This window comes from Mytilus galloprovincialis, chromosome 5 (genome assembly GCF_965363235.1).
Source record: "Mytilus galloprovincialis chromosome 5, xbMytGall1.hap1.1, whole genome shotgun sequence".
In the NCBI taxonomy this organism is placed as follows: domain Eukaryota; kingdom Metazoa; phylum Mollusca; class Bivalvia; order Mytilida; family Mytilidae; genus Mytilus; species Mytilus galloprovincialis.
Window position 1 is genome coordinate 37,320,176 of NC_134842.1, and position 26,206 is coordinate 37,346,381.

At 32.1% G+C, this 26,206-nt stretch overlaps 1 protein-coding gene across 1 annotated transcript in view; it reads right to left on the reverse strand.

Moving 5' to 3' along the window:
- Window positions 1-26,206, reverse strand: part of LOC143075741 (uncharacterized) — a 41,314-nt gene that overhangs the window by 6,330 nt on the left and 8,778 nt on the right. The window contains exons 2-4 of the mRNA XM_076251299.1: window positions 12,945-13,052; window positions 11,278-11,374; window positions 4,749-5,247 (exon numbers count right to left, since the gene is read on the reverse strand). Of these exons, the coding sequence (XP_076107414.1) occupies window positions 4,749-5,247; window positions 11,278-11,374; window positions 12,945-13,052 (704 nt within the window). The remainder of the gene's footprint in view (window positions 1-4,748; window positions 5,248-11,277; window positions 11,375-12,944; window positions 13,053-26,206) is intronic.

Genomic DNA, 26,206 nt, shown 5'->3' on the forward strand with positions numbered 1-26,206 from the left:
TTATTACCTATACTTCCAATGTTACCAAAATAAACTTTAGATGCACATAGACTCTTCATGTCCACAAAGGTCTAACATTCGATTTTAAGATAATATAATTTTGGTAGATTTGTTTGTCCATAAAAAATCTGCCTAAGACATGCAAGTTATATTCTGTATAGTGTATGTTATGTTTTTTATTCAAAAAGAGAAGTTTTTTATTCAAAAATAAAATATGCAAATTCTACTGTTTTTTTAGTAGGGAAAACCAATTCCTTTTAGAGATTAATTCTATTCAGTATACGCTATAGAAAAATTACCATTAAGACACATGGCCTTCACATATATATATTTGAAAAGTACTTGCAATATAGTTTGTAAAGTCATACAAAATCCGATTGTTTCTTAATGCACACCAACGCAGAGGCACTAAATAAACTACAAGTATTCATTTAACAGTTGAACAAAATGTGTCTTTATCTGAAATCCTCCAAGTTGGGGGTAAAAATGTAAACTTGGACAGAGTACAATTTATTATTTCTGTCTGATTTAACATGAATTTACTGATGATTCATGTAGAGTACAAACATTTACTGTTAGTGAGCTCGTGTACAAAAACGTTTGTAGACTTGAAAAGATCAGATATATATCATTGATATATGACGGGTTTTAATCGAATGATAATTTTCGTTGAAGAATACCTATTTCTCCAAATTTAGAATTGGAATTATCTTCCAGAATTATCGCCTATATTTGGCCGTTGTGTTTGGAAGTTAAAATATTCTTTGAACAAATGCTTATTGACAGAACAATTTCATTTTCAGCTATAGGGACAAGACTGACGAAAACACTGTCCGCTAGCATGATACCTACGCTCAGATATGAGACATATTTATCGATCTACTATAAGGTCAATTGACTTATAAACTTTTTTGATTAACAGCATTGTCGCGTGGGCACACGAATAAAAGTATAGTGTATGTTGGATCAGTTCACCACAATGGCAATAAAGAATGATGACACAGAGGAGGATTTAGGCGGGACAGGGTGCCCGACTCCCCCTTTTGTGGGAAAAATTTGGTTAATTGTATAGGGAATCACAGAAGTATGAATGACGTGGTCTTTGACAGTCAGCGAGTCCCCTCCTATGAAAATTTATGGATCCGTCACTGTGAAATACTCCAATTTATGATGGTAGTAAACAAAAAACTTGTACAACCGTAATCGACATATACCTTATACTGAAGCTTATTGTGCATTTAAATACACATAAGTTTGACCACTTTTTTCGAGTTAGTACTATTATTATTGTCACTATAAAAGATAATATGCTCCTCCTTTTTTTTAATCCAAAACTGTTGAAGCAATTTGCGCAAAGCTAGGTTCGAATGTAACCGTTGACCATGTATTCGATATACCAATGTCATGTCTTGCGATGATGGAAACATCAACGATAGTTTGGTTAAAAATGAAACAGCAGGTGCACAACAATACATAAAATAAACCAATTCTGCGAATTTTCGCTCGTTTGTTATCTTAAAACCCAAACATAATTACAATGCAAAACCATAAAGAGATGCAAAACTAACACTATATATAGGAATTCTGTCAAAAGTTCAACTGTTAAAACCGTATATCAGAATAAAAGCGCAACTCCTGCTGTTTTGTCACAAATAAGTTTGTTTGGATTCTTGAGGAAATATATCAATAAAATATGCATGAGATCATTTAATCCCCGATTATACCCCAATCCTAAAAAACATATCAGACTTAACATATTTACAATAATTGTCATTCATTTTCAAGATTATTTTTAAATTTTCATTACATGTCTCATTGAAAAGATAAATACATTTTTTAAGAAAATCTAGTTTAATGAATTTAATAGGAGTGACCCATTGAACTTTCGGTTTTAAAATGTTTTATATTCGTATTTCTTTCATATAAACTGTAATTGCTTACTAAATTGTGTTTAGCAAACAAAAGAATTTCAACAGAAGGTTTTATATCTACTTTTGTACCTATAAAATTTTGACAAAGTGTGTTAACAACAGGGGCAAACCAATATATTATCGTATGAAATAGCACTTCAAAATCCAATTTAAGTTGATTACTGGAGATCGGCCAAAATTCAAAACTTAAATTTATCCTAGATTGTATTCTGACAAATTTCAATCGATAAAAATTTCATTAATATAAAAATTAACCAATTTTGGCAGCGTTTTTGATGAAGTCATGAAATACGACTTTTAATCTACGAAGTCTAGGATAAACCAATTAAGGTAACAATACTATGTTAGATTTATCCATTTCAAATCAGGTAGTGAAGTTATGCTTTAATCCAGATTATCAGCATATTTCTATAATGCTAATCTTCCTACTTGTAATATTAATCATATTTTTGTTATTTTATGAAGTCTTACTAAATAATACAGTTATTTTATAAAGTCTTACCAAATAATTAAGTAATTTTATAGAGTCTGGCCAGATAATAAAGTAATGTTATGAAGTCTTGCCAAATAATAAAGTCGTCCTTACTTATGTACTTATTTGAAAACATGAGACCCATTTGAATACTAAATTTTAAATAAAAAATCAGCTGAGTCAGCTAAAATTTCAGACAACTATTTTCTTTTGACTACGATTCTCCACCGTTCAATTGCTTTTCAAATATGTAACAGGATGCAAGACATTTTTAATACTAAAGGAGTAGGTTCAGTAAGACCCCTTTTTGGCCCCAGAATTAAGCAGTTTTGCAAAATTGTGAAAATGTAATCTTTTAGCTATTTTTTGGAAAGTAGAATGCTTCTGCTACATAACTATGTGCTGTTTTTGACAATACAATGTACATATATCGTGTACTAGCATCATAAAGTCATGCTTAATTACTGAAATCTTCACAATTATAGCATTTTAGTTAAATTTTAGACGGTTTCCGTCTTAAATGAAAGTGGCCGCATTCGTGTTCATTCATAATATTGAAATGTAAGTTGTATTTGATGATAATACATAACATATATAAAGGTTGAGGATGAACACGGATGCGGCCACTTTCATTTTTGACGAAAACCATCTGAAAAGTGACGTTTTTTGGCATATTTGATAGATTTTTCATATTTAAGCTTCAATCGGAGCGTTTTTAATGACTGAATCAGTTAACATCTTTTACATAAACTAATCGAATCAATTGAAATAGACACTTAAGTGTTTAAAAGGTGTCCTAAATATCTCGTTAGATGAAACTGAAATTTGGGGCCAAAATCGGCCCTTACCGGACCTACTCCTTTAAAAAAAATCAAATTGAGAATGGAAATAGGAAACCAAAGAGCAGATAACAACCGAAGCCAACCAATGGGTCTTAAACGCAGCAAGAAAATCACGTACCCTGAGGTGGACCTCAGCTGCACCCTAAATAAAAATGTGTACTAGTTCCTTAAAAATTGACGTCAAACTCCAAAACATATAAATGAACCGTATTTATATATATATTGTAAAAGTATACCCAATTCTAGTTATAACTTTTATTTTCTTCTTTATTTTTTAACTAATTTATTTTTGGGTTAGTGAGCTTGGTGCATGTTTTTCGGGGATCCTTATTTTATATAGTAAAGTAGAAAAGTATTATTTTTGTTCATAGATTTTCCTTTCTTGATAATATTCAATTAATATTATCTATTCTGGTAATATAAATCCTACTCTTCGACAAAGAACACGCATGGAGACATCGATAATAGACCTAAACAACAGACAAAGTCTATGGAATGTACCAATTGATTTTGTAGGCGATTCTATCGTCCCTGGTATATAGTATCTGTTTATAGAACTAAAGGGGATAAGTAATAATTTAAACAGCTTTATGTGTGTCTGCATAAAGTAGCTTAAATATCTGATCGAACAGGACATTCCTGTATGTTTGTATTTAATAGTTATCTAAATTATGTATTCAAATTGAAATTTTCTAAATTGATAGGCGTACAATGAATTTATATTATACAATGTCCATTGCAAAGATCCTCAACAGATCAACTAGCATGACAAGTGTGGTTTCTTAAAATCTTTAAGGTAAATCTGCCTTCAAATCGGAAGGGGGTATTTGTACAAGACAAGGTCAATTTATAGTCAAACATTGATTGAATATTTGAACAGCTTAAAGTCAAAGAAGTTATCAAAAGGGAAATTCTAAACTGAAAAATCAAAGATAAATTGATTTCTATTTTAATAATTCATTGTTTTGTCAAAGAAAGTTTCATATTTCATCACAAATAAAATGTCAATTTAAATTGTTAGAAGAAATAGGTAATATTACACAAAAGTATTGTGTATAGGTTCGAACATGTCTACAAAATTTAAACTAAATACCACAAGTTTCGCTATTGTGTACGACAGTATAAAAACAAACTGACGATTTCAAAGGCCCCCTATAGGATAATGGATCTATAATTTCATTATATCATAAAAATAGGCTTAATTAAAGTGAAAAATTAAATTGTTTGTCAATTAACAGGTATTGATTTAACAGTTTCGACTTGTTAAGATTTGCAATGTTCAAACTATGTATTGATTATTACCATAATGTATTTGTTTACCTTTAACGGTTAAACGAATTCCATTTAAACACTGGTGTTGAATTCATTTAAAAATGCACATATACAAATAACTTCGTTCATGGCTATACCAGTCTACAGTTACATTGACTGATTCATACATTTTAAATAAAAATACTAAACATTTTAAAAGAAACAAAGACAAGTTTTTTTCTATATTCTTACCTTGATGTTGCTATAATTTTGTGTTTTGACGGCGTCGGAGTTTTTCTAGCAGGACTAGGTGAGGTGCACCTTTTTGCAGGTGCTGGAGATGAGCATCTTTTGATCGGAGATGTTGGTCTGTTACTAGGTATCCCAGGTACTTTTGATGATTTTGTATTGGACGGAACCGGTGACGGAGATCTCAGTTTATTATTTCCCGGATTCGACACAGAATTATTTTTAGTCACATTCACACTAGAATTGTTACTGCAATTTGATGACAAACTAGATTTACTACTACTTCCAGATAAGTTCGGTTGAGTGGGTAATTTCCTTGGATTAGGTCCAGGGGAAGCACTGCGCATGCGTACAGGTGAAGGCGGTCTTTGAGCACCTTGATATGAGTTGGAAACAAGTGAACTTTTTCTGGGTGACTTCATGGAACTTGGAAGAGTCTGAGACAAGACAGGGGTACTGGATCTTCTAGGTGTGGTCGGTTGTCTCTGACCAGCACGATGACCTAATAAATAGACAAAAATATATTGTTGGCTTTTAAACTTATTCAATGTTACTGACGTACGTGTAAATTCTATTTAAAAAAATTAAATGTTATACAATGTTTTTGTTGAAAATTTAAATTTAAATAAATAAATCAGAAACGGAACTAAATGATTCGTGAAGATACGGATGATATGCTTAATTTAATACAAAAAGTCTATAAACAGTAGATTGTTGATAGTATTGATAATCGAAGTGACGCACTCAAAATGTTCTTTGTATAATGAATTATGTCAATAATTTTTTTTAACTATTTATTTTTCACTTTTAGACACAGGATAATGAATTTGTCACAAACTATAGTATTTGAACTGAAGTCTGAATACTTCAAAATAATATTTACACCGCAATTTCATAAGCGAAATGTGATTAAAGAAAGTAAGGAACTCCTTTTTAATTGTATTCAAATTTTGGCATGAATAAGACCGGTATGGCTTAATACTTTTTCAATATATATAAACTCAAATGACCGTTCTTAGCTTAAACATTTGTGTGTCACCGTACTTAAGGGTTTTTGTATAAAAGTAGGCTCTCCCAAGTACCTGCCCCTCCTGTGTAGCTACTAAATATTCGACAAATCAGGGTTTTTGGGCTGTTTTTTTTTCAAGGAGAACAAGAATGTGTTCATGATACCCAAATTGCACTATCATTATCAATGTTCATTGGACCGTGAAATTGGGGTCAAAACTCAAATTTGGCATTAAAATTATAAAGATCATATCATAGCGAACATGTGTACTAAGTTTCAACTTCATCAAAATTTAACTTGACAAAAAATTATAACCTGAAGCGGGACAGATAGACGAATGAACGAACAGACGGACGGATGGACGGACGAACGGACGAGCAAACGGACACATAGACCGAAAACATAATGCCCATAAATAGAGCTTAAAAACCTGATATATGATTAATCGGATTAAATTTGAGACAACTATAACACATATTAAAGTACTCTCAGATAAAATTAAGGATGACAATCTGTAAATTTTTCGTATCCTGTACAATTATTTATTTATCAATAAACATCTTTATAACTATTTTAGTCAATCAAATTACTATTTTGCCGCTGGGTTGGAATTTTATAGATAAACATATCAAATTTTATTGGTTTACATTTAACAAGCTACGAAAGCCGGTTATGGCAAAGTAAAAATATATAAGAACAAAATGAGAAACGGGGTATACATCATGATCAATGAGACAGAAAAATAAACAACACAAATAACTAACAGAAGCAGATGGTTGTCTCATTGGCACTCATACCACATCTCCTTATATCTAATTAGGGGGTACCCCTTTTGGGGCTTTACATATTATAATGCATAGACTTTCTTGGCGCTTCCACCCCACATTTTTCAAAATGCATGAACTATATACATATGACCAAAACATAGCATAAAGGGAAGCATAACATAGTTTTCAACAATGTTCAATATACTCTGTAGTATAAACTTTAAAGTCAATAAAATATTATTATTATTATTATTTATCGCTCTTCCAACACTAGAATATACCTTCATCATGGTGGGTGTGCTCTCTTATTTATTTTTGGAAGATACCAAATTGATTAACTACGGATCTGTAAATGGAATTGGGTATCAAATCTAAAATCTTTCTATAGAACTGTCGTGACCTAAAATAATTAAAAGGTTTAAGGCAAATGACAGCTTTTGTTTATGTAATATATAGTTGGTGCACTTAAACTGCAGTCGACACACAAGATATTATCACCGACGAAGCCTTTTTATAACATTAATTTCGTGAGATAAAAGAGGGACAACGTGAATTTACACATGCAAGGTCATTTGACAGTAGAGGGTTAACACTAAAATTTGGTAATTTATTCAAATGACCATCCGAGATGTCTGAATCACAATGCAGCTGTCATGGAAAAACAAAACTCATGTCTCAAGGTTTTCATATAGATGGTCGGATAGGCTGAAGCATGCGTGCTAATACAAGCCTGAGCACTAACCCCAACTGACCCTAGAGATTTTACAGACTAAATGACACAAAATAATGATTCCAACTGGCTTTGAATGTTTGATCTTCTATCGTTATATAAGGGAATCTATCGGTTTTCTTCTCCGGTGAATGAATCTATTAATTAGTGAAAAATATCTATCCTGCTATTCTGAACTGAAAATGAACTTTGTAATCTTCAGGTGTCTAAGAAAATTAATATTTTTACGTTGGGGAGGGACGTACCGTATAACAAAATTCTGACAACAGAATTTGCTGGTCTGAGTCCAAGTAATCACACACTTCATAAAGACAAAATCGCGGCATTATTGATCGGAATTTGATCAAACTTGACACAGTGGGTAACACTATGCTTAGTGATAAATATATAGATATAAAACCATTGATTTTCTTAATTGAAGTCCAATCGATCCATTGTTACAAGATAGTAATAGTTGACATGAAATACGGTTATTTTTGTAATTTTATAGAACATCATTATTACCTTTATAAATATGTACCCATCAATCCCCATGCCATTATCAAATGTTTGGCTAATTTCTAATTTGAAATATGACGCAAATACGGTGACATTTATCTCTTTATTCGTTAATTGAAACATATAACAATAAAGGGAAGTATTTTTTTTGAAAGGGATGAATGGAACGTTTTTTCGTCTTCGTGCCATTTAATTTTCAATTAATGCCCACGTCTTCAAAATTTCGTTTTGAGAACTCCGGTTCTTTTTTAATAACGCAAACGCAAACAGCAACATACAAGTTTTCTTAGTCGTAGACAATATTAATCTTTAAACTCTACTTTCGTTTAGGGGTGAATATGAATAGAGTAAATAATTGAAACTATCTCCATACTTGACGGTATAGAAATCCGTTTCGTGCGAACAAGATACCATGTTTTTAAATAAGAAAAATGTTCCAGTGTCAATACGTACAATCATGGACAAACTTCTTACAGCTAGAGTCAATCATTATTATATTTTGTACTTTTTTAACCAATACATCAAAAAGTATTTACATATTAAACTTTTTAAAGGTGTGAAAAGAATAACTATAAATATATTTCATTTACATCATTGTAAAATCATTTTCTTTAACTTTTTTTTATACATTAGTCAATCCTCACCCAATAAAAAACAAATTACCGTTCTAGATATTAAGATTGTCGTCAATATAAATATAGGAAATATAAGTATCCTGAAGAATCGAGATCAAAGAGAACCAATTAGTTCATCCCTGTCAATTAATTTGTTCTTTTTAATGTGACAAAGTAAGTTATTTATACCAAATAAATGTGTTGATACTTGCTTATGTCAAAAGTTTCTTTCTTTGTGTACTTTAGTGACTTTTAAAGAATATCCTTTTACTACAAACTGCCAAAATAAAGATTTCAACCCGTTTAGTTGGCTTCTAATTTCTCAATTATCCAGTTTCTTGCGGAAGATTGAGTTACAAGGTTCACGTCCAGTCGCAACTATTTCAAAACAAAATAACTAAATTACTGGAATGTATATAATCACTCAAAGTGAACATACCGGTTTTAAAGTCGAAAATGTTTGACACCCTTGGTGGAAAGAGAGTATTTTGAAGGGGGCAGATGTTTTGCTTGGTAATATAGGCCACCTAATGAATCCTACTTATTGTAAGGATTTGTGTACGTCAAGAGCCTTTATAGAGGGCATGCATTTTCAAATAAGCGACATCACTTCGACATTCTGAGCAAACGGGTGCTGGGTGCAAACGTATTCACCACAACCAGTGGTGGATCCAGGGGGGTCCGGGGTGGAACCCCCCTTTTTTGGACGATCAATGCATTTGAATGAAAGTATAAAGTTGGAACACCCCCCCTTTTTTACTTGGGTTGGGACCCCCCTTTTTAAAATGGCTGGATCCGCCAATGCCAACCGTTCAGATGAACTCCCCTCGTAACGAATAGTATTGCCAGTCAGGAAGAGTCCTCATTTTAATACCATGGTCAACCCTACAGATAAAGTAAATATGGTCATATATATCGTATGCCGTTAAATATGACAGTTTGTGTATTGGCTGTTGTGAACAACTATTTGATCGGTAGCTTTGATCTATATAATTGTACCGATTCCACTCTTAATAAGTCCGGTTATAAGTTAAAGCATTGACACATACGGCCTTTCCTTTATACTTAATGAACGCTCATTTCAGTACTTAGCAGATTATCATGATAAAAATCAAAGAATTAAGAACTATTTTCACCCCAAATTAGACTTAATTTAATTCAATGTCGTCACAAATAACTTCCCAATACACATAATAACCGGGTGTAGGAATGAACTAACTACTTTGGATTCCAGGTTAAATCTACTGTAACCTCAATAACAAAATAGTTTGTGATATTAGATGTATTAAATGGCTTAATACAGTTGTGTATTGGGAGTCAATACGTCTTTATATTCGTGACAAATGCCGTTCGAGATTTATTACAGGTATATAAACTAGGAAATCTCTGGTCCAATATTTAAACAATTTAATATTGTTTTGACTCAGCGATTATTCAACGAGAAGCTATTAACTGATATGCAGTTATGTATTCAATTTGCGTTATGCATGTGGTATAATTATTTGGATTACAACGAGTTTTGATTCATCTCAAGCCTTTCAAATATATGAGATTTTTTATTTCAATTGTGGCCATAAATTAACTGTTCACTTCGTTGTACCTAGATAGTAATGACTTTTTAAAATGACAAATTTACCATCATTACCTATTTGGTATATATTTTGTCACTTTTTTTACTTATATATAGGATCGTAAATCCTATAACTGTTTCACCTATAGTATTATTACATTGCATTCGTGTATTTGTTTTCTTTCCTCGACAATACACAAACAATCAAAATATAATTTAAATACTGGCGCACTGACATTTTAACATTCTACTGAAATATTTCCAGAATATCCTCGACGATATGTTTTGTTGCCCCCTCCCTAACCTCAGAGTTAAGATATACGATCAAATTATTTGAATACTTGAAAATGACATCTTTTACCTACGTGGACTATGTAGTCTTGCATTTTTTTAACTCATAAATAAAAGCATACATATATAGTGATAACAATGAGAGGTTTCACAACAATTCAATGCAGTTCAAGATGATCATGAATGACTGAATAACCAATCAACACTTCATGTGTGGTATACTGTATATAACGTGTGTCACGTCAACGAAAAATCCTATACAAATTACCGTGTGCAGACGTTTTTATACTAATTTTAAATCTCTACCCAGATTATGAGTTTTCATTTGACTTGTGATTTCCTTACTTCGTATATATGCATTACCCCGGCATTCTGAACGTGAAAACATAGTGATTGTGCACGGGATTTGCGCTATGTTTCTTCGACAAGCGTCATGTTTATATGAAACCACGATGATTGTGCACGGTATAAGTGACATTTTTCAACAACTCACCTCCGTAATTACATCGGCACGGGTCGTGTTTATGTGAAACCACGATGATTGTGCACGGTATAAGTGACATTTTTCAACAACTCACCTCCGTAATTACATCGACACGGGTCGTGGTTATATGACCGTGAAAACACGGGTGAATGTGCACGGTTACTAGCGTCATGTTTCAACAACTTACCTCCGTAATTACATCGACACGGGTCGTGGTTATACGACCGTGAAAACACGGGTGAATGCATGTGCACGGTTATTAGCGTCATGTTTCAACAACTTACCTCCGTAATTACATCGACACAGGTCGTGGTTATATGACCGTGAAAACACGGGTGAATGCATGTGCACGGTTATTAGCGTCATGTTTCAACAACTTACCTCCGTAATTACATCGACACGGGTCGTGGTTATACGACCGTGAAAACACGGGTGAATGCATGTGCACGGTTATTAGCGTCATGTTTTAACAACTTACCTCCGTAATTACATCGGTACGGGTCGTGTTTATATGACCGTGAAATCACGGTGATTGTGTACGGTGTTGGCGACATGTTTCAACAACTTACCTCCGAAGTTACATCTGCACGGGTCATGTTTATCGAGGTAGTGTTCTAACGTATCCCAACCTCCACCAACTCGAATCATCACATGCTTACGTAATATCTGTAGAAAATAGAGAATTGGGTTTTAGCTTTTTCTTATGTAAAATGTTTAGGACAATGACTTTTTATCATCATACGAAAAACTAAAAAGTAGGTTTCATAAAGCAGACTTTTATATTCGACTACACAATATGAGTTTTTCTCATTGTTGAATGCTGTATGGTTGTCTATAAGTGTTTACATCCACTTTAGTTGAACTTTGGTGGATAGTTGTCTCTTTGGCACTTATACCACATCTACTTAATTTTAGACTGCTATACCTTCTTGAACACCAAGTTCGTATTAATTTAAACGATTAAGTGTCCTTGCCTAGATCTTGTCTGTTTGTTGTCTTGCTTTAACCCTCACTTAGTTAATACGTTTTGATTAATTTGATTACCTAACGACTAACAATTCTATCCTGAGATACAAAATGATTACATAATACATGCATAATGCAAAAACATTTGAAGCACTTTGTTAATAGAAACAAAAATTGTTATCAGTAGTTTATTACATTATATTATTGCTTCTAATTAAGAAATTCGTTTGAAAATGGCTCTATAATCAAATACAATTAGAAACCCCATGCAGTCCTAAATAAAGCGCCGTTAAAAAGATTGTTAAAAAGGCTATGATTCTTGTAAATAGAAACTTCTTTCATGTCGATATGTATCGGATATGTATGCAGATATCGATCAACAAATTCTCTTTCATTAACTTCGATCAGCTCTTTAACATGCATTATCGTTTTTCTTTAAACTGAAGTTTTTCTACACTAAATGATCAAAGCAATAGCCTGCATCATGATCTTCGTAGATTCAATGAAAATTACGTAATTAAAATAATTGAAATTGTCCCTAAATATCGCCACAGCGGTAATCAAAATTATTTTGGAAAGGAATGGCAAATTATTGTTCTACGGCATGGAACTTCAAACATACATTTGTGTTTCGACCTTAAATTTGTGAAATAATTATTAATTCGTCCATTCACGGTATTACTATAAACCAACTTTTTTTCGTGAGCTATTTATTTTCGGTACTTTCGCGAGTTGAAAAATTAACACGAATATAAATGTGTAAAAATTGGACCTTTCCTTATTGAACTCCATCAAGTAAATACGAAAATCTCGAATCCGCAAAGTGGACCAGAAAGGCTAAAACGCGAAATAAGGAATTCGTGCACTAAGTTCTTATGTGGGCTTATCTGTAAGTCTAAAACTGACCTTGCCAACAGCAATTAACACGTCCAATAATTATTAATTATTACAATAACGATAAAAGGTAAATATGTCATTTAAGAGCCAAAAATTAAACATTATCAGGCAAACGGTTTGCATTGGTATTACGCTATAAACTGATCTGGAAAATTTTCAAATATTGAAAATATGTAGAAAATTTTTAAGTCATTCTGACTTTGCATTCCTCAAATTCCACCTCGTATTATATGTTTTGTATTTCTGGAATTCAGTTCTTTGGAAGCGAATACCAAAAAAAAAATTGATGCATTATCTTTCACAGTTTAATTCACTTTTATTGAAACGGTTTTCATACAATATCTACAAATTATCTATACACATATAGCCTTACCCGAACAAACACAAGAGTCTGGGAATCTCCAATTTTGTATTTTCCTTCTCCAACTTTTATTATTGGGAACTGGACGGGACACGTACACCTTCCCGCCAACCATTTCACCTGAAAATAAAACCATAAAATATAGAATGCGACAAATTCTATGCACATAAGCGATGAAATCGGATGATATTTTTACATAACATCTTACGCATCTACTGATGTGGGTATCTTCAACAGTTGTAAGCTTTCCATCATCATAGAATTCAAAATTTTCATCCATAAAAATACTTTTGGAATATTTTTCCTTCTGCGTGACACACGCCATTATTCTGTATATTGATTGTGAAGGAAAGTAAATAATTTTAACTATACATTCCTCTTGTTTGTGTACTATAATGAGACAATAGGTAGAGTTTTGCATTAAGTTTTGTTGGTTCTTTAAATGTATAGCAACTATTATCATGGGGACGAGTTATCTTTCTGATCGAATATGGAGATATGATTATTAATAAACGATTCCACGGGAGATAACTCTATACTGAATTATATTACACCGCAATTGTATGCACATTAATAAATTATGGACCAATTAAGAGGACTAAATAATTCAAAAGGATTGTAAAATAACAGAAGGGTCGGATATCAGACTGAATGAATTAGTAAATAGCACAAAGACTAGCTTTTCATTCGAAAAAAAAAACCAACAAAAAACGAAATAACAAACATAAAAGGTTTTTCTCATAAGCGTGAGGAAGTAATAAGCATATAGGAATCAGTATAAAAGAGTAAACTGAATGTGCCAATTTTTTGATGATATGTGTCGACCTGGTCAAAAGGCGTTCCTTTTCAACATTAAACGCACAATGACTAACAGATAAACATGACTGGTTTAACATTATTTGGCGTCAGCTTCAGACACACTAATATACAATGTACTTAGGTGTATGATTTCCAATTCTGAAATATTCAAGAATCGAAAGAATGGATGGTAGATTCCTGGTGGCCAAATATATGCCCTTTACAACTGTGTTTCTCTCTGTCATATTTGTCTACTATACAGATTGGGATGAAATAGAACCGTTGAATATTCAACGTACAATATCTCATCATATTCTTCTGACGAAGACATATTTTGTAAGGTTCCTTCACAAAAATACAGAAAATATTCAATAGTAAGAAAAGCAAATTTTATACCTTCTTGGCATGTATATTCAAATACGCTTTACCCATGCATTGATAATTGTAAGGAGGAGGAATCTAGACCTGACATAGACTCTGTCTAATGAAAGCAACTTTCTATATGAATTAACAAACGTGTATTATGAACTTTGTATGACTTTAGAAGTATTATCTTTATGCATCAAATTATTGCCTTTACGAACCATAGTTCGATCGTCAATATCCATAAAACAATATCCAAAACCGTGACTGATTTATATACAGATAATTTCAGTTCATATTTATAAACTCTAATGATCTAATATCCTCTGGGTAATGGAGTGATATGTAACAATTGGATTGTTCGGGCTACACAAATGTGGAACTATCAGTAGCTATATGCCTGTATAAAATATCGAGATAGTGTACCACTGTCCACTAAAGAGACAGAAAATGAAAGACAGAGGTCATCGTACGACCATCAAAAAGGATTGATTGAGCGTTCGATTAAATAACTAATGTCCAACACTGTTCAACATACTCTTCAGCAATGACAAAAGACCCCGGCAATGCATGATAATTTAAAATCACCTTACCCCTTTAGCACCGTCCCCGTCATAAATAATTCCAAAAAGTGACACCCCGGTTAAAGGTAGCGAACGTATTAATCTATGTTGAAAGATATCGTATTCAGTACAATCAAAAAAGATTTTTGGCACGGCCTTACCTCTGCATCAACGTTGTGTGGGTCAATAGAAGCACTAATGCCCATGGTGGGTAACTTGTATAAAACGTCCTTGCTACGGAATGAGATTGCGTGACAATCGCCTCACATTTAAAAAAAATATGGAAAATAATTAGCATGTTTAAACAACACCCTAGCTAGTTCAGATTTAAAGATTAAAACAAAAGATGGAAAGTTTAAGACATTTCTTTTTTGTTTATTCTTTGTTTTTAAAACACTGACTTTTGATTACCTTTAAATTTGCATGAACGGTTTTCAAAGTGCAAATTATTTTTGTGTTTAAATACATTGACTGGCTAAGTTTCTGGATGAAATGTTAAGAGTTTAAAGAAATGGCGAATTTTCACAGACACTTTTTTAAGTAATTATTTTTCAAGATATATATCTTCTTTTTTTTCAAACGTGCATACTTATATTCCGCCTGCAACTACTGCAAATTATTTTCTTGGATTGTTACGTAGAGTGTTGATATGTTTAATTTTCGTGGATTGTTACGTAGAGTGTTAATATGTTTAATTTTCTGTAAATTATATGAAGTCGCATTTTCAATGCAACTCTGATGATCGAAAGAGATGTCCGTTTCATATACAGTAATATATAGCAGCCCAAAAACTACCAATTCTAAAACGTTAATACAATAATACATCACATTTGAAAAGTAAAGCTGTTCTGGGTATTCGAGACCAAAGGTAAATTTTAATTGTGTGTGAAGAAAGATAACTCAAACTTAACATTAATACTTTTCCCACAGATTTGACAACGATTTCGACTTATCATGGCAGGCACTTCTTTCGTTTGGTTTGACTTAAAAATCTATGCTGATGGGGATGTATTCGTTTGTCTGTGGAATATTTAAAAACACATACATTTTGGAATTAGGACATTGAATCCGAACTGTTTGACCCTTTTATCTTTATTTTTTTTTGGGGAGGGGGCATATATTGACTGTTGCTAGGTAAGATTCATGTCCCCTATTTAACCTTCAATCCTGATCGATCAATTTCGCAGAAAAAATTCTAATTGGATTATTGTTAATTGTTTTTTGTCTTTTGAAATTGCGGGAAATATGTGCTACTGAACGTAGGACGTTAAGCAATCACACTGGTCTGGATATTTTTGAGAAATAGGATATTTTTTTAATGAACCTACAAGCAGTTTGGGTGTACTTCCTTTTAAACAACATAAAAGACTTCTCAAACATACATACGTAGAAATACTTGACTGTCAAATTAGTTTTATATCAGTTAGAAAGTTAAAAGTTAAAATAAATTACCAGCTGACAGTTATTGGTTAGTAACAAATGGAATATCGATTTTGAAATCACCGGAAAATAGTTTTCATTCATAGGAGATTATTTGTTCAAGATAAGAGTAAAAATGTTGGTATTTAAAAAAAAAAGGAAAAGCCATTACTGCGTTATTGATTAGAATACTATATAGAGTAGCAATAACACAGTTCCCACAGCCTAAATACAAAAATTACAATGACGGTGAGGTCGTGTATATAGTGTTCTCGTCCTTAACACTGAAGATCTCGCAGACATGTCGTGATTAAAACCGATAAAATCTTTAAAAAGTCGGACAGGACTTTATCAAATTTCTTCTACCATTGTTGTATATTCTCAACAACGAAAAACAGCTGTTTTCAAAAGAAACTTAATAAATCTTATTTGATCCTAATCGGTTGGAGTTCATTTTTCAAATTCGAAAATAAAAAAATCAAGCCTGCTGTGTGATTAACCGGTAGCAATTGATTTTTTAATCTACTAGTCTAAGGGGAGATAATCGATTTATCAATCAACCTCACATAAAACATGATCCCAACATTTATATGCATTCCAATGTACGTAGGTATTCTCAGGTGTAGTTAACGCTTTGTTTTATGTCTGATTAATTTTGATGAAAACAGAAAGTCAATTATCGATCCATAAAACAACAATAGTCGTTAGTTAAAAGAAACCTCACTGAGAAAGAAACATTAACAGTAGTAGTGTTTTCACGAGTTTTATTGTTTGACTTGGGACATTGATTTTATAATTTTCTGTATCATGCAACTTCTCTGCAAACTATTATTAAAAATCATTTTGAACATTCTTCTCCTTTGATTTTTGCTTCAAATTATTCCTGCTAGTAGTACAGCTGTTCTAGGCTTCAGTTTAAATGTGAATCTTTATAAATGGGGTTGAAATCAAAGTTGTAAAAGAAATTTATTTCATGCTAAGATTACGTATTTTCTTTTAGAGAGTTTCTTTTCAAATACGGAAATGAATCTGAAAAGTGCGAGTGCACTGTACGTATCGGTCCTTATAAATAAAATCATTAGAAACTCAATGTAGGTTTATATACAGCTAGTCGGGATTTTACTGCGACACCGTCTAACTCTTTAACATACAAATACCGAAAATGCATAGCTCCCTTGTTCATTGTTTTGATTGTTTTTTTTTTTTTCGTTTAATAATTGACCGCCCCTTTTCAAAATCCAGGCCCATGGTTCAGCATTTGATTTACATTTGAATGCATGTTATGTTATCTTGCACTTGAACCAATGCAGACAGTTTAAATGATCAATAATCTTGTTTAATCGATATAAAATCTTGTCCGATTACACTAGTTAATGCTCTGTTACCATCAAATAAAGTCGTTTTATCCCGCCAAATGTCAAAACTACATAATAGTTTGTCGAAATATTCAAATTCTGACATTCAAAACATTGTTGTTATCTGATTTAACATTCACATTGAATATTGTGGCTGAAAAACGCAATGTATTACATGCCGTTTTACTGGGGTTATTGCCTTAAAGGAATTCATATCAAAGACAAAAGTGTACAATATTTGTTGTCTAAACTCTAAAGAAAAATTGCTTAAAGTGGTTATGTTAATAAGTTGGCATATATTATGCTCTTTGTCCACCTTTCATACTATCAAAACATAAACACAGCCGTATATTGCAATATATGTTCGTCCAAACTCCAAAAATATTTAATATATAACGATTAATTCATCGGGCCTCAATTCTTCATGATCTTTGCGCAGAAATTTGGATCATTTCAACATGTCAGGCAAATAAGAAAAAGGACAAGGCGCAGGCCCGTAGCCAGGAATTTCCAAGGGGGGGGGGTTCGTTGGACTCATGAACTCGACTTTAACAGTCACAATTTGAACAAAACGTTGACTTTAACAGTGCTTATCTGATTTCAAGGGGGTTCGTCCGAACCCCCCGACCCCCCCCCCCCCCCCCCCGTGGCTACGGGTATGCGGCGGATGTGAAGAACAAGGAGACACGAAGAGAGAAAAGAAGAGAATTCACAAATGAAACATAAACAACGAAAAGGAGACATGACAAACTAAACATCACGAAGAACCAGAAGGAGAAAAGATATAGCAGGAGACATGAAAAATGAAAGACAAAACAAGAAGGAGAAATGAAAAACAAAAAGAAGAGATGTATAAAAATGAGTAGAAAAAAAGGAGAATGAAGGAAAAGAAGAACCAGAGAGAATTATTAAAAATAAGAAAGTAACATGAAACTGGAGGCTCTAAAGAGCCTGTGTCGCTCACCTTGGTCTATGTGAATATTAAACAAAGGACACAGATGGATTCATGACAAAATTGTGTTTTGGTGATGGTGATGTGTTTGTTGATCTTACTTTACTAAACATTCTTCTTGTTTACAATTATCTCTATCTATAATGAACTTGGCCCAGTAGTTTCAGTGGAAAATGTTAGTGAAAATTTACAAATTTTATGAAAATTGTAAAAAATTGACTATAAAGGGCAATTACTCCTTAAGGGGTCAATTGACCATTTTGGTCATGTTGACTTATTTTTAGGTCTTACTTTGCTGTACATTATTGCTGTTTACAGTTTATCCCTGGCCTCTATCTATAATAATATTCAAGATAATAACAAAAAACAGCAAAATTTCCTTAAAATTACCGATTCAGGGGCAGCAACATAACAACCGGTTATCCGATTCATCTGAAAATTTTAGGGCAGATAGATGTTGACCTGATAAACAATTTCATTTCCTGTCAGATTTGCTCTAAATTGTTTAGTTTTTGAGTTATAAGCTAAAAACTGCATTTTACCCCTATGTTCTATTTTTAGCCATGGCAGCCATCTAGGTTGGTTGGCCAAGTCACCGGACACATTTTTTAAATTAGATACCGCAATTATGATTGTGGCCAAGTTTGGTTTAATTTGGCCCAGTAGTTTCAGAGGAGAAGATTTTTCTAAAAGATTACTAAGATTTACGAAAAATGGTTAAAAATTGACTATAAAGGGCAATAACTCCTAAAGGGGTCAACTGACCAATTTGGTCATGTTGACTTATTTGTAAATCTTACTTTGCTGTACATTATTGCTGTTTACAGTTTATCTCTATCTATTATAATCGATTCAAGATAATAACCAAAAACAGCAAAATTTCCTTAAAATTACCAATTCAGGGGCAGCAACCTCACAACCGGTTATCCGATTCATCTGAAAGTTTCAGGGCAGATAGATCTTGACTTGATAAACAATTTTACCCCCATGTCAGATTTGCTCTAAATGCTTTGTTTTTTTAGTAATAAGCCAAAAACTGCATTTTACTCCTATGTTCTATTTTTAGCCATGGCGGTCATCTTGCTTGGTTGGCCAGGTCACCGGACACATTTTTTAAACTAGATACCCCAATAATGAGTGTGGCCAAGTTTGGTTAAATTTGGTCCAGTAGTTTCAGAGGAGAAGATTTTTGTAAAAGTTAACGACGACGGACGATGATGGACGACGGACGCCAAGTGATGAGAAAAGCTTACTTGGCCCTTTGGGTCAGGTGAGCTAAAAGGGAGAATGAAAGACAAGAAAGAGTCATGAAGAGCAGCAAGTAATTTTGTTTTGCAGTCATGGGCCAAATATATGTATGGATATTTAACATGACAACAACATCAAGAATTCAACTAATTGAAACATTGTATAAAGAGTATATACATTTAGAAAGGTTCGCTTCCATCAAAATAAAATGTCTGACTATTTCTATATTTTAAGGTATCCCAAGGTTCATCAAAAACCATGAAAATTTGCTAACATACAATATAAGGTGATAGACACATCGAACAATCGTTTTCATTACAGCTGAAGAATTAGACAGTGTTTGAACTTAGTTTAAATTTGTATTGAAAATAAAAATATTTTCATATTCTTTAATCGTATAAGACTTAAAGACATTATTATGCAAATAAGATTAATTTTCAATTCTTTAAAATTTGACCTGTATCTTGCCCCAGAAATATGATTCACAGCTACATTAAATTACTACTGTAATCTTAACGCTTGAAATGATATAACAGCCAACTCATTCATTTATTTTGGCAAACTGTCATATGTTTTATATAGAATAATTCCAGTTGATATCAAAAAGCTAAAACAAAATCAAAAGTTCCAGCTGTTTTTTAACATTGTAAGAAAATACTGAAATGTTTGCATATTTTTCTTGAGCAAGACGTAGTCAAAACATTTTAATTTTGTCTCAGTCAATATTCGTTAGGGCACGATGCCCTTTTTCATGAAAATACTTTAAAAATCATCATTAAGGTCATAAGAGGATAATCACATCGAAATATTAGACCATGTTTTGAATACTTATCTGACAACTTACATGAAAGTTATTTTTGTTAGCTTAAATATTATTCTAGTTGATGTACACAAAAAAAATATCAAATGTTAAAGCTGTTTTTAATCTTGTAACAGTTGTAAGAAAATATTGACATGTTTGCATTATATATACTAGAGATAGAAGTCAAAACATTTTGTCCTAGCCTGTCAATACTCGCATAGGGCACGATACCCTTTTCCAAAAAAATCACTAAGGTCCTGAAAGAATAATCACATAGAAATATCAGGACAATTTTTAAACAAATTCTTTTTGACAACTTTATACATGTCAAGATTAACAGTTGTAAGAAAATACTGAAATGTTTGCATTCTTCACCAAGAAGTCAAAAGAAAATATCTGCAAAGGACACGACGCCCATTTTCAAGAAAACCGACTTTATAAAACATCACTAAGGTCATGAAAGGATAATCCAACAGAAATACCAGGACACGATTAAAACAATCCTTATTGACATCTTTATACATGTCAATTTTTAATCTTGTAGCATATATTTATAATTTTATAGTTGATATAAAAAATCTAAAGATATCAAATGTTTAAGCGGTTTTTAATCTTGTAACACACAGTTGTAAAAAGATACCAAAATATTGCATAATATATTCAGATGTCAAAACATTCTGTCGTCGTAACATCTTATAAAGGACATAGTGACTTTTCCTAAAAAGCTTGTCTCATATATATCGCTTATGAGGTCATGAAAGGATAAGCCTTCTGAAAAACCAGGACAAATTTTGAAAAGATTTATTTTATCTGTCAGCTACATTAACAAAGTTATGGAATCTGATATCAATTTTCAATAAATTGTGATACATTCTATACAAATTCATTGATATAAGAAGTGTGTTTATGATGCGATTACAAGTGATATATTTTATCAGATTTCAACACAAAGCTACTCATAACCAGAAACATAAATCTAAGTGATTTATCCGACTTACATGCAATTTATTTTTTTGTCAGCATGTTATCTTGTAGCATATGTTACTTATATCAATCTAAATACTTTGATAACGCGAAAGGTAAATATAACTAAAGTACTTACTAAGCTTAACGTATCAATTGATAGATCTTTTATTTTCATGTACTTACCAATAAAACATATACATAAATAACGTGATATTTCAAATACACGCCATAATGTTAGATCATGCGATATGCAATTTCGGTTATATATGAAAGATGGAGTGCAGAGTCACAGAAGAATGGGTACGCGGCCTCCCCCGCCTTATGAAAAATCGATAATAAAGACGCATATAGACTGTCTGTGTTACTGTATTCTGTCTAATTATAAAATGGTAAGATTAAAATAGCTCTAGGAATAGTTTTTACATACTAAGTTTATACATATTTTTACTGATTGATACATTTTTTAACACTTCTCTCTTTATATAATACATAAAGAACGTGTTTATATGAGGACGAACTGTTTATTAGTAGGAGGGACATCTAACAGAATCTATTTATTATAAAAAAGAAGATGTGGTATGATTGCCAATGAGACAACTGTCCACAAGAGACCAAAATGACACAGACATTAACAACTATAGGTCACTGTACGACCTTCAACAATGAGTTTGTTATCAAGATTAGTCAGTGAAATACTTTTTTAACACACACAGAAAACAAATTAACTTCCATTTTTTTATTTCTTGTAATGATAACGATTGTTATGATAATATTAACGACTTTTTAAACCTTACTTGTGAATACCAATGCACCAAAGTTATCTTTTTCCAAATTTACCCAAAGAGAGTGTTAACACATCGCCGACATATAAAAACCAATTTTATGGTTCATAATCAAATAAAGGAATCACTTGCATATGTTACCATCTGGTAAGGTTTGATGTAACAGACTGAATTAAAAAGAATGACTAGATACAGCATATTTAACATGGCGAAGAGATAAATCAATGATGATGTATGATAGATAGTCTGCTATCCTAGTCAGTTCGACACAAAGCATAGATTCTGCCAGGATTTTACGCTGCATGAATGTCGGAGTCAGCGTGTTTTCCTCAAAGAATACTACAAGGAAACATATTTGTAAAAGCAAATTCTAAATCATTATTATTTGTTTCAACTGTATCGTATCGTTTTGTGATAATTTATCTGAATAAATATTGTTTAAACTAAAGAGAACTTGTTTAACTGACAAGAACTTATGCTAATTAATTAGAATTATCAGACAACATGTATACATACGTATAGCTTTCATAAAGTGTAACGCCTTTTACTTTATCTTTTTCGACAATAGTCAGAATTCATAATTTCATGAAATTTCGGACGAGAATGTTTTAACAGTCGAAAAGTATATCTGAAACATATAATCGGTTGAAATGAAACATGGCGCGAACAGCCTTTGAGATAGTTTTTTAGTATGCAATATTTAATCGATTCATATCTTTATGTATATTATCAGATTATTACATGGCATTTTTCATATCGCATGTATTATCAGCCCTAGGTTCAATATCAGCCCAAGAGCCGCATGGCTCGAGGGCTGATATTGACCGAGGGCTGATAATACATGCGATATGAAAAATGACATGTTATGATCTTTTTATCATATGCTTCAACGGTAGAGAAAAATAACAGATTCATATATTGATCCTTTTACGTGATTCGCGAAAAGAAGTTGAAAGAGTAAAAAGTTCACGGACGTCGGACCCCAAATTTGATACATTCAATATGAAATCTTTCTATCATATGCCTCAACAGAGAAAAAAAACACATTTTAATATGGACGAATCGACAAAAAAATAATTCAACAATATACATAATGAACATTGTTTGGAAAAGTCAACTTTTTTAAAGTAACTTTCTAAATTATGTTTCAGAAAAAAAACTTAAAAAATGCATTTATTTAATTTTTTTTTTTTTTTTTTAATTTAATTTAATTTTTTTACACAATATAGTTTCCAGTATTCAAATAATTGTTTTGTACACTACTTTGTAATGTTTTTCACTGAAAACGTAGCATTGAGGTGTATTTTCCGGAATTTGCCGAGTATCACCGGAATGCCATGTGATAACGTTACGGAAAGGCATGTGATAACAATAGAAGCATGTGATAAACTTTTCATATCAGCCCGCTAAGCACCAAATCGAAAAATATGGAAAATACTTTAATTTAATGCTATTATCATACGGTAAAAATCATATGTTATTTAGTCTAAGTATATGATAAAGATATGTATCTTCACAAAATGCATATGGAGAAGAAAGCGTAAAATCTTATTGAATTGTACAACTGTTACCGCTGTATATAAATCTTTTTTGAAGTCTTCTTAAACATGTAACACCTTTCTTTTACAACAGGTGTTGTCAACAAGCAGGTAATAAAATCACAAAACTGGCATAATAAAATAATACAATGTTTACTACATAAACAAGATATTTATTGTAACATGTAAAGGTGCACATTCATAACTTACGGTACAGGTACAATCAAATACCGATACTGCTCGAAATTATTACATGTCATTTATGCAAATTAAAATTCAATTGTAATGCGGAATGGGTAAAATGAAAAAGTCTTCATAACTTATTTGAACGACTGAATATACAAGTTTTACATCATTATACGTCTTTGTTATTTGTTAATAAAAACCACTAGAAAACCAATTACTATGGCTATTTAGTAATATTAGTCTGGGAAGGAACATTGTGTTGGAAAATTAATGTTGTAAAATCACTGGTAAAACCTTAAATGGGAGTTAGGCTCAAGAATGCAATATTTCAAGGAATTCTGTATTCAAGAATGTATTTTCTTTTGATATAGTACATTAAAAATACAGCAATTGAGTCCAATGATTTGTGTAGCAAGACTTACTATATAAATCCTTTGTTTGTCTTATCTTTTATAAAGTACTTTAAAAAATGTGTTTTATAGTATGACTATCAAATTAATGTGTACGTGTTTAGTAAACATGAAAAGTTTTGTTCAATTTGTTAACATTAATGTCAGCATTAAGACAAGATTCATCAATTCGTCACAGACAGATTATCATCTTTTCATATGAATTTTAGTTTAAAATCCACCCCCTCATATGGCTTTTTAAAGCAACACAAAATATTTTAGATACTAGTTATACACTTCAAAAACTCAGTCTGTTTCAATACAGATGTCATGATAGATACACCTGAATGTATGCGTTCCAAAAAAAGTGACAGTTCAATTTAATTTTCTCAAAATATGTTAGTCAAAATCAAAAGGCAACATATGTCTTTTCCAGGGGAAAATAAACCGGACATGATGCACATGCTGAAGTGTCTGTTACTTACAAAGCGGACCCCAACGTTTATGGGACACGAGCAGAGTCTGCTAAGCTTTTCTACCAGTTTGCAAGCATCCCGTTTACACCATTTTCGAAAATATTCTGCTCTTCTGAAAAATGGGCTAATTTAAACTAAACCCAACCTGCATGAGTACCTCCCGGCTAATTTACATAAATATGTACATAAAGATTTATTCTATATTTGTGCAAATAAGAAAAAAATTATATATTCTGTAATGTTCAAATTGACCTTGTTTCGACCTATGTCACGGTAGTTGGAGCTAAAATCTGAAAATATTAATCTATTCTTTCAACCCTCCTTCATTGTGGTATGGAATAAAAGGAGTTTAGGTGTTCTGTCATCAAGTTATTTTAACCTACATTCGACATATATAATAGACCTCGAGTTTTATAAAAACAAAAATATAGTAATTTTTTGCCATCTTCCATGCAAATATTAAGGGGATGTTTGGTATACCAAAATGTGTTCTCGTCACAGAATGAGATGTCGGAAGATCGAGTGTCAAAAGGTCCAATATCAGTGTTATTCAGTTGTAATATTGCGGTGATAAGGGTCTAGTTTAAAAGGTAAATTCAGTGTCTTTTCTCCTCCTCTCTCCTATACCCTTTCAGCGCAAAAAGTCCGTACATTCTATTTTGACAATGTTCATCAGTCTCAACATTGATGCCTTGACATATCCAAAACGGTTCAATTTGTTTATTTATCCATAAAACTAATGTGATCTGAACCACAGAGGAGAACAACAATCAATTACTTATTCAAACTGATTATTAAAAGCATGTAATTTTAATAGAATTGTGAAAATTGTCTGTTTAATATAGGCACTTCAGGCATGTTATCTATAGACCATCAATATAAACTGTTATGAATTTTTCTTCTGGGCCTTGTTGATTTTAGATACCAGAAAAATACAACAGATTTCATTATGATAAAGAATAATTTCACCAGTAATATGGTCACAAAATTAATAAGGAATGTTGATACTTATACAGTTATATTGAAGATACTTTCAGACATTACGATAATATTACATCTTTTAATTGGCTTTGAATTTGACTAATTATTTTTCGTGATCGAGCAAGAGAAATAAAAAAAAAATCCAATCATTTAGGTAGGACATTGCTCAATTGATATGGGCTCTAAATCATAAAAAATATGCTTAGTATACTCAGAGTGTGTTTTCTCGAAACACCAACTCGATGCAGTATTTCGATTGGTTGATTTCTGAGACCGAATACAAAAATGGTGCTTTTTTATTTATGACTGCATAGCCTGACATTTTAAGGAATCTTTGCAAATCCTATTTTTTTATGGACTAAATAAAGCAGAAATTCATAAATATTATACGCTTTATTCCGATAGAAAAGATACTATTTGCAACGACGATTGAATTTAAGTATATAAAAAAAGAAT